At 41.1% G+C, this 14,910-nt stretch overlaps 1 protein-coding gene across 1 annotated transcript in view; it reads right to left on the minus strand.

The window, feature by feature from the left end:
* PRTG (protogenin) overlaps positions 1-14,910 on the minus strand; it is a 216,754-nt gene that overhangs the window by 33,062 nt on the left and 168,782 nt on the right. Inside the window, exons 12-13 of the mRNA XM_073618768.1 lie at positions 5,644-5,739; positions 3,464-3,650 (exon numbers count right to left, since the gene is read on the minus strand). Of these exons, the coding sequence (XP_073474869.1) occupies positions 3,464-3,650; positions 5,644-5,739 (283 nt within the window). The remainder of the gene's footprint in view (positions 1-3,463; positions 3,651-5,643; positions 5,740-14,910) is intronic.

Below are 14,910 nucleotides of genomic sequence, written 5' to 3' on the forward strand. Positions count from 1 at the left end.
TGATGTGTGCCTGCTGTACCATGTACTTGTATGATGTGTGCCTGCTGTACCATGTACTTGTATGATGTGTGCCTGCTGTACCATGTACTTGTATGATATGTGCCTGCTGTACCATGTACTTGTATGATGTGTGCCTGCTGTACCATGTACTTGTATGATATGTGCCTGCTGTACCATGTACTTGTATGATGTGTGCCTGCTGTACCATGTACTTGTATGATATGTGCCTGCTGTACCATGTACTTGTATAATATGTGCCTGCTGTACCATGTACTTGTATGATATGTGCCTGCTGTACCATGTACTTGTATGATATGTGCCTGCTGTACCATGTACTTGTATGATATGTGCCTGCTGTACCATGTACTTGTATGATGTGTGCCTGCTGTACCATGTACTTGTATGATATGTGCCTGCTGTACTATGTACTTGTATGAGAAAGTATACTGTTCTCTTTGTATTACTTCCTTTGTGTGAAATCCCTGGTGTTCCTGCTAGTCTCCTTGCTTTCCTATTAAAAACTGACCACACTAAGCAGGACAGCACACAGTGGTCATTCCCTCAGCTATGCTGGGAACCCAGCCTGCTCTCCTCCATTGATCAGACACGTCCTGACACGCCCCCGGCTGCACAGCCATTCACTGGGAATCTCAGTGTGCTGCTCCTCCTTTTTCTCCCCCCAGCTCTTATGCAGCTGAGAACATATAAAATGTGAAAAAGGGAAAACATTTATTTATAATGTTTTGTTTTTTTCTTTTATCTATACAAAAATGTTTTGCATTTCATTTCTATTTTAAACTGAATGGGTTGTTTTACAAGGTGATTGTTTACAATCACTTACAATTTGCTGCTCTGTCACCATTAAATCTTTTTGAACATTTGGGAATTTCATTCTGCAGGTCAAGCATCAATGGAGTTTTCTTTACTATTCTCAATTTTTATAAGCCGGCAAATGTGGTTTACTGAATATTCACCGAGGACCTTTACCTAGCAAATACACCATTGTAAAGTTACAAATCTGATTTTAAAGTGCAAGAACTGTGAGAATTGTCTTTTTGGCAGACCGTAGTGATGTCCCCCAAGTACCCCATTATTTCTGCAATGATAATGCCATGGGGTTCATTTGTTTGTGGTGTTTTTCAGAAGTTAAAAAAAGGTCTTTGGTCAGTACTGATAATCTTCCTGGCTTTGAATTCAGGAGAATGCATTTCTTGGCAGTTGTCATTTTACCCTGTTAGGATCAGATCAGATCATGTATTCAGAACTCAGGCAGACCTACTTATTATAATTCAAAATGTAGTTACTAGATAGCTGTTAACAATAACTACTCCTTATACGTTGTGTGTACAAAACAGAGCCTTGGGATCTTTTTTAGGAAATAATTCCTCTCCTTTAACCGTCAAGTCCAATGTCCACCATTTACAGGTTTGATGAACGGGCTAAAATATATTTATGAAAAAATATACTACTCACTTCAAAAACAGTGATGTAGGGTATATAAATGCCATTGCTGACAATATGAATTTAACTGCCTTATAAACAATCCAGTTAGAGATATTAAATGCTGAGGTTGGCTATAGATGATACAATTTTCTTTTCTTCCACCATGGGTAGAAGGAAAAAAAAAGCGTTCAATGCTTTCTGCTGTGCTATCGTATTCTTCCACCGGGAGGCGTGGGGAGCATTCCTGGCTGGCAGAATACAATGCTTACTGCTAGCGGTTAAAACCACTGGCAGTAACTGTATGTAGAAAAATCTGACACGCTGGTTGTATCCAAGTTGATCGATCGATCAACTTGGGTACAATCAGCCTGCCCATACATGGTTCAAATCTCGCCTCGTCTATGGCTTTAATGTGTCAAGCACCACAAAAACTAGTTGTTTATGTTTAAATTATCAGCAACAGAATTCATGTTGAGTATTAATGATAAGCACACAAAGCGATGTTAAACACAAATACGAAAATTTGCAGTGGTTTTCTTTTTTTAGACTTTTTCCTTTATTTTATTTTTATTTTCCCTTATTTTCACCTGGTGATCTGGCTAGTGTTATTTTTCAACTTTGTTTAACAGACCAAGCCGTCCAGCAAAAGTGGCAGTTACAGGGTAGGGATAAACCATTTAACACTTACAGGGGTGCTTACAATGGTCAAATTTAATTCATTTATGTACAACCTTTATTCCAGAAACAAAAGGGTTGTTATAAGTCCTTAGGCCCCTTTCACACATGCGGACAGTATGTCCGTATTTCATCCATCCGTTTTCAGATGAAATACGGACATACATGCATCCCTATGGGATAGCGGGTGTCAGCGGATGTACATCCGCTAACACCCGATGTTGTCCGGCTCCGCTCTCGTCCGATTCTGCGGACGGAAGAAAATCCTATTTTTCTATCCGTCTGCAGAGCGGATCGGAGGAACACGGACAGACGGTCCGTGTTCCTCCGATCCCCCATAGGGGAGAGCGGAGATCTGACAGGGCGGTCCCTGCACAGTGTGCGGGTCCCGCCCTGTCATCTGCCTGCTCAGCTGGGGAAAGCGGAGCGATCCCCGCTGAGCAGCGGATAAACACGGGGCGGATCAACACGGATCCGTCCCGTGTGAAAGGGGCCTTAAAGTGATTGTAAAGTCTTGTTTTTTTTAAAATAACAAACATGTTACACTTACCTCCTATGTGCAGGCGTTTTGCACAAGGCAGCCCGGATCCTCCTCTTCTTGGGTGCCTCTTCTGTGCTCCTGGCCCCTCCCTCCTGTTGTGTGCCCCCACAGCAAGCAGTTTGCTATGGGGTACCTGAGCCAAGCTGCGGCTCCCTGTGCTCATTCAGACACGGAGTGGGGACACCCTAAGACAAAAGTGTTACTGGCCAGATTACCAGGTGAAAATAAAGAAAAAAACGTGTTGCACTCGAATGCACTGCCCTTAATAATCTGCATGCGGGTGCCAATGTATTGTTAACCGCACCCCAAAATGCAGAGCATTTGCAGGCACCAAATCGCATTGGTACTGTGGTAGTACTTTAAGCGTGGTTTGGTGCTTTTTGCAGCCCATTCAAATGCACTGCATGGGAATGCATATGTTCCTGTGCAATCCCAATGTGAACCAGCCCTAGAATAAGAAAACGAATACAGCCAAGAAATTTAAGGATTGGTAAACTACAATATATTACATTTATGTCTATTGGGTTAATACTGATTTTATTGTTGTTAACGTTTATTCAGATGCTTTTGCAAGGTTTTTTTTCTAATTGTGTTTGGAGCAAAATTGCTTATTATATTGCTTATTATATTTTCTATAGAAGCAACTTCTGCTATCCCTCAGGTAAAGCAGTGTTGAAATCAGCCTGCTATAGTTCATTTATAACTCATTGCACTGGTGACCTTCCTATTAATGAGTTTGTTCAAAGGTGAAAATGTCAATGAATTTTTCTACAGAGATACAAAGTTCCATAAGACTGTACGTACGTTTGGAGGTAGAGTACTAAAGATGCATTCTGTAGTCCGACGGGATTACAACGTACAGTGTAGTTGACGGATTGGCCAGAGGAGAATGCTGGCCGTCCCCAATAAAGGTAGATAGTAGAAGAGCTATTGGCTTTTGCATACAGGTGATGAGGTGGTGGAGGAGGAGGAACTATGCGATCTGGGACAGCTGTATTAAAAGAAAGAAGAACAATTATACTTTTACAATTACTGAAGCTCCTACAACTCATAAATGTGTTGTTAAAGCTTGCCGCCAGGAGGACGTCCATGGACATCCTCCTGGCGGCAAGTGGTTAAAGTGGTTCTAATTGCAGACTTTTTTTTTACTGTAATGCATTCTATGCATTAAGGTAAAAAATCTTCTGGGTGCAGATCCCCCCAGCCCTACCCATATACTTACCTGAGCTGCATCTCGATCCAGTACTGTGCACAAGAGAAGCAGCTCTCCCAGGTCTCTCTCGCCTCATTGGCTCACAGCAGCGGAAGCCATTGGCTCTTGCTGCTGTCAATCACAGCCAGTAAGCCAATGAGGAAAGAGTGGGGGCTGGGGCCGAGCTGGTCTCTGTGTGTGAATGAACAATGTCCTGTAGCGGATGCATTGACAGTGTGAAGCGTACAGTTGTTAGGTAGCCAGTCGGGCTACCTGAAGAGACTGCCTGTTCCAGGACATTTCGTTTGGGCCCTGAACGCAGGATTGGTGAGCGGACACTTGCCCATTTGCAGGAAACAAAGACACTGCATGTAGACAGTGTTGTTATTACTTTGCCCACACTTGCTGAAACCTGGGTCACATGGAAGCCCTGTTAAGCAATCTCAGTGTCTGTCCTGTTATATAGACACTGCCAACATACTGGCCTTACACTATACCCAATAGGAGTTCAAAATGCACCAACTGTGGCTAATCGAAGACTCAAGGCCTTTTTCTTCAAAGGGACTAAACATATTGTGGCCATACTGACACGTGCACATATCTAGGGATCGGTATATGTGATGCATGACTGGGGTAGTTTGTCTTGGGAGTTAGACCATTGACCACTGAACTAATTGCAGTGTTTATAGTTTGTGGGCCTGTGGTGTCAGGGGACAGAAGAGAGAGGTCTGACATAAGTGAGGGTCATTCCTCTGCTCTCCTCCTGCCTGGACTCATAGAGCCCAATTCAAGTAAAGTGATAACCAATCTGTATAGAGTTTGCCATTTGTGATCTGTTATTATTTAAATATTTGACTCTGCTCTTGGGGTTAATCGCTGTCGAGGAATTCCCTGAAAGCAGAATGACAGTAACATTGAGTTATTTTGCTCTTGATCCTCAGTCATTGCTATACAGTTAATTTACTTAAAGCGAAGTTCAACTCGGTTTTGTGTTTATTAAACATCAGAAGCTACAAAAAGTGTAGCTGCTGACTTTTAACCGCTCCAGCCCCGTAAGATTTTACCCCCTTCCTGACCAGAGCACTTTTTGTGATTCGCGCTTCTGGAAGAATGGTCAAACATTCCCATAGACACACTCCTAAACCTTGTGGGCAGCCTTCCCAGAAGAGTTGAAGCTGTTATAGCTGCAAAGGGTGGGCCAACTCAATACTGAACCTTACAGACTAAGACAGGGATACCATTAAAGTTCATGTGCATGTAAAGGCAGGTGCCCCAATACTTTTGGTAATATAGTGTATAAACAAAGGCAAACTTTTCTTTAAGATTTGGATAGAATCAATGTCAGGTCTTTATTGCAGTCTGTGTCCCCTTTAGGGAGATTTACTCTCTTTAATTGCCTTGATCGTCAAAATAACAGGGAATAAAAGTGAGGTTAAATCCAAAATTTGAGTTGCCACCAGAACAGGAATAGAGTGCAAATCTTTCAATGGGGACAGTTCCAGTGACAATTGTCTAAGAGGGGATTTCCTCACATTAGAAAGATATTCACGCATTAACTGCTAAGTCTACAGGGCAGGAAGTGAAGGGAAGTCTCCCTAATAAGACAAATATGATGAAAAACCCTAATAGTGTTTTTAACCTTGCCCATCTCTAAACAAAATGAAAAAAAAAAAAAAAGTTTTGGCCTTAGATAGTTTAAATTGCAACATGAATGATTAAATGAACATAAGGTAACAGTGGTATTTGAATATTTTTTTCAGATCTAAGATTTATACTTAATTGTTTTACTTACAGACACAAAGAGGAGTGCTGACAGTCTGGTCTGCTTGATAGCCTTCATCCAAATTGTTATAGGCAAGTAACCTTACATGATATTTTCTTCTGGGATCTAATGAGAGAACACAAAGACAACTGAGTAAAATGTACTTTAAAGCATACCTTATGCAATACTGTTAGTCTGTACAGGAGTAACTATTTCAGTTCCATCTGAGGTATTGTGGGCTGAAATAATCACTGATTTTTTTCTGTACTCCAACAGCAAGAGCTTCTTCACAACTCTTTTTTTCCATCCACCTTGAAGTTTTAGCTGTTCCTGCCTACCTAGGGGTGTTCCCATTCCTCCTTCCTAATCCATGAAATCAACTACAAATTCAGCTGGGAGGCTGGACCCATAATATATGTTGTTAGGCCTGGATCTGGCTAGTAAAGAAATCTTGCCAGTTGAGAACCCAATACAGTGAGGGAAAAGGGTATGTGATCCCCTGCCGATTTTGTACGTTTGCCCACTGACAAAGAAATTATCATTTTATAATTTTAATGGTAGGTTTATTTTAACAGTGAGAGACAGAATAACAACAAAAATATCCAGAAAAAGGCATTTAAAAAAAGTTATAATTTGATTTGCATTTTAATGAGTCAAATAAGTATATGCCCCTTTCACAAAACATGACTTAGTACTTGGTGGCAAAACTCTTGTTGGCAATCACAGAGGTCAGACGTTTCCTGTAGTTGGCCACCAGGTTTGCACACATCTCAGGATGGATTTTGTCCCCTCTTTGCAGATCCTCTCCAAGTCATTAAGATTGTGAGGCCGACGTTTGGTAACTCGAACCTTCAGCTACCTCCACATATTTTCTATGGGATTAAGGTCTGGAGACTGGCTAGGCTCTTGCAGGACCTTATTGTGCTTTTTCTTGAGCCACTCCTTTGTTGCCTTGGCCATGTGTTTTGGGTCATAGTCATGCTGGAATACCCATCCACCCCTCATTTTCAATGCCCTGGCTGAGGGAATGAGGTTCTCACCCAAGATTTGATGGTACATGGCCTCGTCCATTGTTCCTGTGATGCAGTGAGGTTGTCCTGTCCCCTTAGCAGAAAAACACCCCCAAAGCAAAATGTTTCCAACTCTATGTTTGACAGTGGGGATGGTGTTCTTGGGATCATAGGCAGCATTCCTCCTTCTCCAAACACGGTGAGTTGAGTTGATGCCAAAAAGCTCGATTTTGGTTCCATCTGACCACAACACTTTCACCCAGTTCTCCTCTGAATCATTCAGATGTTCATTAGCAAACTTCAGACAGGCCTATACGTGTGCTTTCTTGAGCAGGAGGACCTTGCGGGCGCTGCAGGATTTCAGTCGTTCGGAACGTAGTGTTTTACTAATTGTTTTCTTGGTGACTATGGTCCCAGCTGATAAACTAATCATTTCTTTGTCAGTGGGCAAATGTAAAAAATCAGCAGGGGATCAAATACTTTTTTCCCCTCACTGTATATACAAGTCCCAAAACAATGGCATTAAAATATCAGTTTTAAATGGACTGACCCTTTAATATCATTGTACATTGCATAAGTCCACACAAACTTTATAAAGATCCATCACAAAAGGCAGAATGAAAGGATTTTCATAATTTACTAGCAATACAGCAATTTCTGTCCATTTTAACCCAACATGAGTTATACCTTTCAGTTTCAATTGCACATTTCCACCTGCAAAGCTTTATATTTGTTACGCCAGGGTTTTTTTAATAAATATATTGCACCATGATGTAGCAGAACACATACAAAACATACACATCAGTCACAGTCCTAAATCCCTGTAAATCCTCATATACACATAGGGGCAAATTTGATCAAAGACCTTTTAACTTAGTTGTTTGTTATTGGACTGGGGAGAAAACTGGAGCATCTGGAGAAAATCTGTAGAATCACCAAGGTGACCATATGCCTTAAAAGGGGACCAAAGACCCCAGTGCTGTCAACAAAGAGTTATAACCACAAGGCTCTTATGCTGCCTGCATAGTCCTTGCTTCCTCAAATCAATGCAAAACACTCTGTAACTGCACATTAGACCTACTGATGATCTTTTTGGGTATTCTATGTATACCTATTCATGTATGTTTTATTTAGCATATTTCTATTTCAGGTAAAACCTTATCTGAACATATCCAAAAATAATAACGTACAGAATTTGAATTGGTTCTTAAAGGATAAGTTCACCTTTGTAGAAAAATAATAAATGCCCAATTATTTGCAAGTAAACAATGTATTTTTTTACTAGGAGCCTGCAAAGCATTGCACCCACGATCGGCAGATCATGAGTCCAATCTCAGGCTCAAAGGCTGTTGGTACTTGTAGTTCTCCCATTCTCTGTGAATGAATGACACAGTCGGGAGGGTAGGGCCCCGCACAGCCACATTATTTTAAATTGTGACAGCGGGTGTGGGGAGAAGATCCTTGGCTCACTGTCACAACAAGGAATGGGGGGAGAGGCAGGTCTTGCGGGGGCTGCTACAACAGTAACATGTTACATGTTACAACCTAAAAATGGGTGTAACGTAACAAAAGGTGAACTTATCCTTTAAATTATGGTCAAGCATTATTATGTACATATAAAACTAAACAAAGATGGTAATCTGCGCTGAGTGTGGTGATCTAAAATCAGTGATTAATGATTATTAAACAGCTGCACTCACTATATTACACATCCCAATACCAAAATATAGCAATTAAAAAAAATTGTATTGCTTTTAAGATCTCCATTGCCCCGTGACAATGTCTATTGAGACGAAATGTACGCCTGGTTGGAGGACATAGCTGTGACATCAGCACGCCTGCTGGGGCGCAGGGTGATCATTTCTGAATGCCTGATGTATTAATTTCACTTGTAAGTATAATACTGTTCTTTTAATAAATATCTTATGCTGGGAAATCGCGCAATGAGCAATTGTGTTCCTTTTTTAAAATACATGCCTGGTTAATGGTTTGATGACACATCTAACATTCGGGTCCTGTGAAGGGAGTGTTACCTGCATACCCACAGTGGTCAGACCTCTTTTGGGGTCCCCTCATCTGGTTAGCGTCCATTCATTATTACATATGGTGGAGCACGGAGAAGGGATCACTTGGAGCACTTTTGGACTGTAATAAGCATGTATGGAGCATCTTTGTCATCGCAGTATTTGGAATTGGGATGGCTCTGTCTATATCATTTGCCAATTCTATGCCACATTGGAAGATTTGCCATTTTGGATGAACATTATTTGAAGTTTTTTATGCTTTGCACAGAATAACTGGCACTGTGCAATTGAAAATGATTTAATTTGTATACCTTACTTGGCACTTTATTGAATATTATTACTTATAAATGCACATGTTTACAGCATTACATGTATATATGGATGAATTTTCTTTTTTGCACTTACAGCACTTTATTCTCATCAGTGTATGAGCACTACATGATTTTGATTATTTAATACATGTTAGAGCTGCACGAGTCTGGCTAAAATGAGAATCACAATTTTTTTTGTTTAGAATAAAGATCACGATTCTCGCTGCGTAACATCATCTTTTACATTATACAAAAAAACTGGGCTAACTTTACTGTTTAGTTTTTTTTTTAATTCATTCAAGTATATTTTTTTCCAATAAAAATGGAATTTGAAAGACCGCTGCGCAAATACAGTATGACATAAAATATTGCAACAACCACCATTTTATTTTCTAGGGTCTCTGCTAAAAAAATATATAGATAATGTTTGGAGGTTCTAAGTAATTTTCTAGCAGAAAATACTGATTCTAACTTGTAAGCAACAAGCGTCAGAAAAAAGGTCTAGTCTTTAAGTGGTTAAACTGACCTTGTTTACAGACCGAAGTTCATTCCTTGGATCTAAAAGAACTAAGTGATACTTTGTTTATAGTCATCTCCCAGCGCTGACAACGTTGAAAAACATTTGCCGGCTTTTTTTTTTTTTTTTTTTGACAGTTCTGAACTAGTAGAGAACGTCTCTGCACTTACATGGATGAATTGTGTAAATGCTGCATAGAGATCGTGAGGGGGGGTTGAATCGCGATTTTTTAGCGATTAATCGTGCAGCTCTTATACATGTTTGTTTGAGTATATTCACAGCGCAACACAATTTTTTTTGATTGCTATATTTTTATGTACATGGGCTACCCAGCGCATTCCACTGCACCTGGTATGAACAGGCCCTAATTCTTGTATATGATCCAGAATTGTTTGTACCAAAAAATGTTAGGAACAACTTTTGCCACTTCAGTTTCCTAGTGTTTAAAATATGAGTGCATAGCTCATGTGAGACAGTTGAAAATTACATGACAGTACGCTGCAAAAAAAAAGGCACAAGCTCCAGCAGAGATGCAAGAGGAAGAACTGCAACCTGTAAATACTAAAGCCTCGTACACACGATCAAATTTTCCGCAGACAAAACCTCTGACTTTTGTTCGAAGGGCAAACACAAACGTAGTGACAAACTACGTGTTTTTTCAGCTCTTTAGCACCACCCTTTGGGCTCCTTCTGCTAATTTCGTGTTAGTAGAAGTTTGGTGAGTGTTGATTCACACTTTTCATTTCACGCTTTTCATTTCACGCTTTTCATTTCGCGCTTTTCAGTTCGTTTCTGAACGGCCGTTCGTCAACCAGCCATGTTGCGGAATCAGAGGAGACAACGTGTTATTTATTATTGGCTTTGGAGTTATTGCTTTGACCCAAGTCCAGTCCAGGAACAGGAAGAGGAGGAGTTCTTGGACCAAAAATTGGTTGCTTTATTAATTGTGACCAATTATGTCATATGCCTTTGCTGCGGGAGCTCCAGGAGAATAAAACGGATGATTTTCAAAATTATCTCCAGATGACGGACCCCTGCTTTCACCAACTCTTGGCATTGTTGACCCCCTATATTAAGAAGCGGGACACATGCACAAGGCTTTTATTTTATTTTTTGGTTGAATAATGATTTGATTTGGTATATTTTCTATATTTTTGGATGCACAGAATGCACTTTTTGGTTAAATTCTATTGGTAGATAGCATGTGTAATTGTATTTGTTTTCTTTTTTGAATGCACAATAGAGAAATTGTGGAGAATAATACTTGGCTATGTGTTTTACTTCAAATGACAGTTTGGGAGTAGGCAGTTACATTTAACCACTTGCCGACTGCCGCACGATGATGTACGTCCAAACTTTGAAGGGGTATATCGTTGTTATGGCAGCAGCTAGCTGCCATAACCCCGGTATCCCCGTTTTCGTACGGCGGCCGGCTTTCAGATAAAAGTGGTCCCTGCGGCGGATTCGCCGAGAGATCACTTTTATCGGTGGCGGGAGAGGGCCCACCCGCCGTGATCTGGTGCCCTCCGCCACTTACCGGAGCCATCACTAGCTGCGGAGGCGATCGCATCCTTCTCCGTGCTGTGCCTGGAGACGAGTGAGGCTAAGATGGCGCCCACTCGTCTCCATGACACTGCTGGGTGGAAGCGACGTCAAAACGTCACTTCCGTCCACCCCTTTTAAAGGCACATTTTTTCAAATGTCATTTTTTTAAATGACTTTTTTTTTTTTTAATTGCATTTTAGTGTAAATATGAGATCTGAGGTCTTTTTGACCCCAGATCTCATATTTAAGAGGTCCTGTCATGCTTTTTTTTTTTTAAACAGTGTAAAAATAAAAGATAGAAAGTAAAATAAATAAGAAAAAAATAAATACATTTTTAAACGCGCCCCGTCCCGCCGAGCTCACGTGCAGAAGCGAACGCATGCGTGAGTAGCGCCTGCATATGAAAATGGGTGTTAAAACCACGTGTGAGGTATAGCCGCGATCGGTAGAGCGAGAGCAATAATTCCAACCCTAGACCTCCTCTGTAACTCAAAACATGAAACCTGTAGAATTTTTTCTAAATCGCCTATGGAGATTTTTAAGGGTAAAAGTTTGTCACCATTCCACGAGCGGGCTCAATTTTGAAACGTGACATGTTGGGTATCAATTTACTCGGGGTAACATTATCTTTCACAGTATAAAAAAATGGGCTAATCTTACTGTTATCTTATTTTTTAATTCAAAAAAGTGTATTTTTTTTTTTTTTTAAAAGTGCGCTTGTAAGACCGATGCGCAAATGCGGTGTGACAGAAAGTATTGCAACGACCCCCATTTTATTCTCTAGGGTGTTAGAAAAAAATGTATAATGTTTGGGGGTTCTAAGTAATTTTCTAGCAAAAAAAAATGTTTTTAACTTGTAAACAACACATCTAAAAAAGAGGCCCAGTCCTTAAGTGGTTAAAGAAGAAGAGAATGTGCGCTGCATTTCGACATTTCATAATTTGCCACATCACGAATGTTAATTACGAACGCTGGTTTCACTTCTGGCTCGTCCTTGCTTCCGAGCATGTGTGTTTGTACTTTGGACTTTTGTCTGACGGACTTGTGTACATACGCTCGGAAAATCCGATAACAAACATTTGTCCGCGAAAAATTTTAAAGCCTGCCATCCAACATTTGTCCGCGAAAAATCCGACAACAACCGATGGAGTGTACAAACGGTCGGATTTTCAGCCAACAGCCTGTCATTATACAATTCCCGTTGGAAAATCCCATCGTGTGTACGGCTTAAGTCTTCACATGAAAATGGAGACTGAAGTCCATCTGCTCAGTTCTGAGGTCTACATCATGTTACAAGGCAGTGCATTTTGACACTCTCTGTCAAGAAGTTGGGAAAGTAATTCCTTGCTTATGAGTTCCAGCTGAGTGAGCCATCATCATTACCAGAGGTTTAGTCATGGTATTCGCTCAGATGGAGAGATATCAAAAGTCTTACTTATCCGAAGCCCCCGGCGTATACATCTTTGATAGAAAGCTGTAAACGGTTCACTGCTTGGTTTTCTGGACTTTGCTCTCGACAAGCAGCTCTCTTCATATGAGGGTGACAGCTGAAGGTAATTGGACAGAATACCAAATGCCATATTTAAAAAAATAATAATATTCCCTTGGGTGAATAACAGTCGCTCAGAGCTGGACACAAAATGACAGCTATGATTAATATTACCAACAAAGGAACTCAAAGTGCCTCATTATCCTTTAAAGTATTAATTGGCTATCATCTAGCCTGAAAACATATCACATATTTGCCAAAACCCAATACATTAAATATTCCAATTATGTACTAACATCATGTTTTGTTTTGTTTTTTTGCTTGTAGGATTTATTCACTTGTTCTTTTTAGCAAACATTTAAATAAACTAGTCAATAGAATGATGCTTGCAAGCCACAGACTCTCTTTTCAGGGTCAGCAAACATGGCAGGCACAGCATTTCCAAGTGAACTTTCCATAGTGTATGTTCAATTTGCAAAGTTAATGTTGGTCAGTAAGGTCAACCTCTGCTCAATTATGTGCGGGGGGAATTGTGGACAGCTTCTACGTCTTTGGTATATGAACCTAAACGTTCACATTGCGAAGTGAATGTTCGCTTAGGGTACGCACTCTCACTGGCAATTTTAACCGAGCCAGGGCATGGTTCACTCCTTTCGTCTGGTTAGTTTGCATAATGTGAGTGCTACAAACCATGCCCATGAATAGTTAAAGTATAACTAAAGTCAAACCTTTTTTTTTTAGTTTTGAATAGAGGAGAGTTGGATTAGAACACTTGTCAGTTTGTATCGCTGTCTGTGCCCCCCCCCCCCCCGTTAGGGAGATTCACTCTCTCTATTTGTCCTGCTTACCGTTATCATTGAAAGTGAAAGTAAAAGAAAATCCCAAATTTTGGGTTGTCCCCAGAAAAGTAATAGAGGGGAAATATTCCAATGAGGGGAAATATTCCAATGGGGACACAAGTTCTTGTGACCTGAGGGTCCCCAAGAGATTTCCTTAATTTTAAGGGATTTCCTTTCACTTCCTGTATTGGCTATGTGACAGGAAGTGAAGGTAAATCTCCCCAATGAGACAAAAATAAACCTTACAGGGGTTATAACCCTCCCTTACTCTATTCAAAATGAAAAAAAGAAAAAGTTTTGCCTATATTTCTACTTTAAGTGTACCACCTAGAAGAGGTGGTTCTGAGTGGTTCACTTGTGGTCTGGTATGTTCTGGTATTATTACAGACCAGTGGGGGAGTGTAGACAACTGAACTTGGGCATGGTTCAGTTTAACTGTACCCAGTGTGATGTACCCTCCACCCAAAAGGGGAGGCTCCGCTTGTTTGTACCCTCCCCCCCTCCACTGCCACATTTTGCACTTTTTGGTGGGGAGGAGGGAGTGGTACCTGCTCCCACTTCCGAGTAAGATCACCACATGGCGATCTACAAAATATCCGGCCCCTCCTTTGTCCCCCGACTGCCTTCTGGGACCTGTGTGTGTCCCAGAAGATGGCGGGACCATTCAGAAAGCACAGCGCGACTCACGCATGCGCAGTAGGACACTGGCTGTGAAGTCTGAAGGAATCACTGCCGGTTTCCCTTACTTGCAATGCTGGCGCCTGCAACCAAAGCCGATGGACGAAACGGCTTGGGGTGCCGACATTGCGGCATCCCTGGACAGGTATTATATTAAGAGTCAGCAGTTATGCCGCGTACACACAACCGGTTTTGACGTCGGAATTAACCCCGAAGGTTTCTCTGACGGAACTCCATTTTATTCAAGCGGTCTTGCCTACACACGGTCAACCCAAAGTCCGACCGTCCAGAACGCGGTGATGTACAACACTTACGATGGGACTAGAAAAAGGAAGTTCAATAGCCAGTAGCCAATAGCTTCCCTCTCGTACTTGCTTCACAGCATGCGTCATTTTTGGTCCGTTGGAACAGCATACAGACGATCGGTTTTCCCGATAGGAATTGGTTCCGTCAGAAATATTTAGAACATGTTCCATTTCTAGGTCTGTCAGAATTTTCTAAAAAAGAAGTCCGATGAGGCATACACACGATCGGAATAGACGACGAAAAGCTTCCGTCAGACTTTTTCTGTCGGACATTCCGCTCGTGTGTACGCGGCTTTACAGTATTTGTAGCTGCTGATTTTTAAAAAGAAATTCAGACAGAGCTCTGCTTTAATGATCATGGTGAAGCTATGTTCACTTTAAATGCTCAATTATGTGCAAGGGAAATAAAAAAAAAAATGTCCTTGCACAGGATTGGATGAGTAGTAAAAGCAGGAAGCTCAGGCAGAAAATGCAAAGCCTAAGGCTCGGTCCACACTGCTGCAACGCCAAAGTCGTGGAAATTCCAGTGCAACTTAGCATTGCGACTTACTTGCAATTTGATGCGACTTCCATGTGACT

This window comes from Aquarana catesbeiana, linkage group LG03 (assembly GCF_042186555.1).
Source record: "Aquarana catesbeiana isolate 2022-GZ linkage group LG03, ASM4218655v1, whole genome shotgun sequence".
In the NCBI taxonomy this organism is placed as follows: Eukaryota; Metazoa; Chordata; class Amphibia; order Anura; family Ranidae; genus Aquarana; species Aquarana catesbeiana.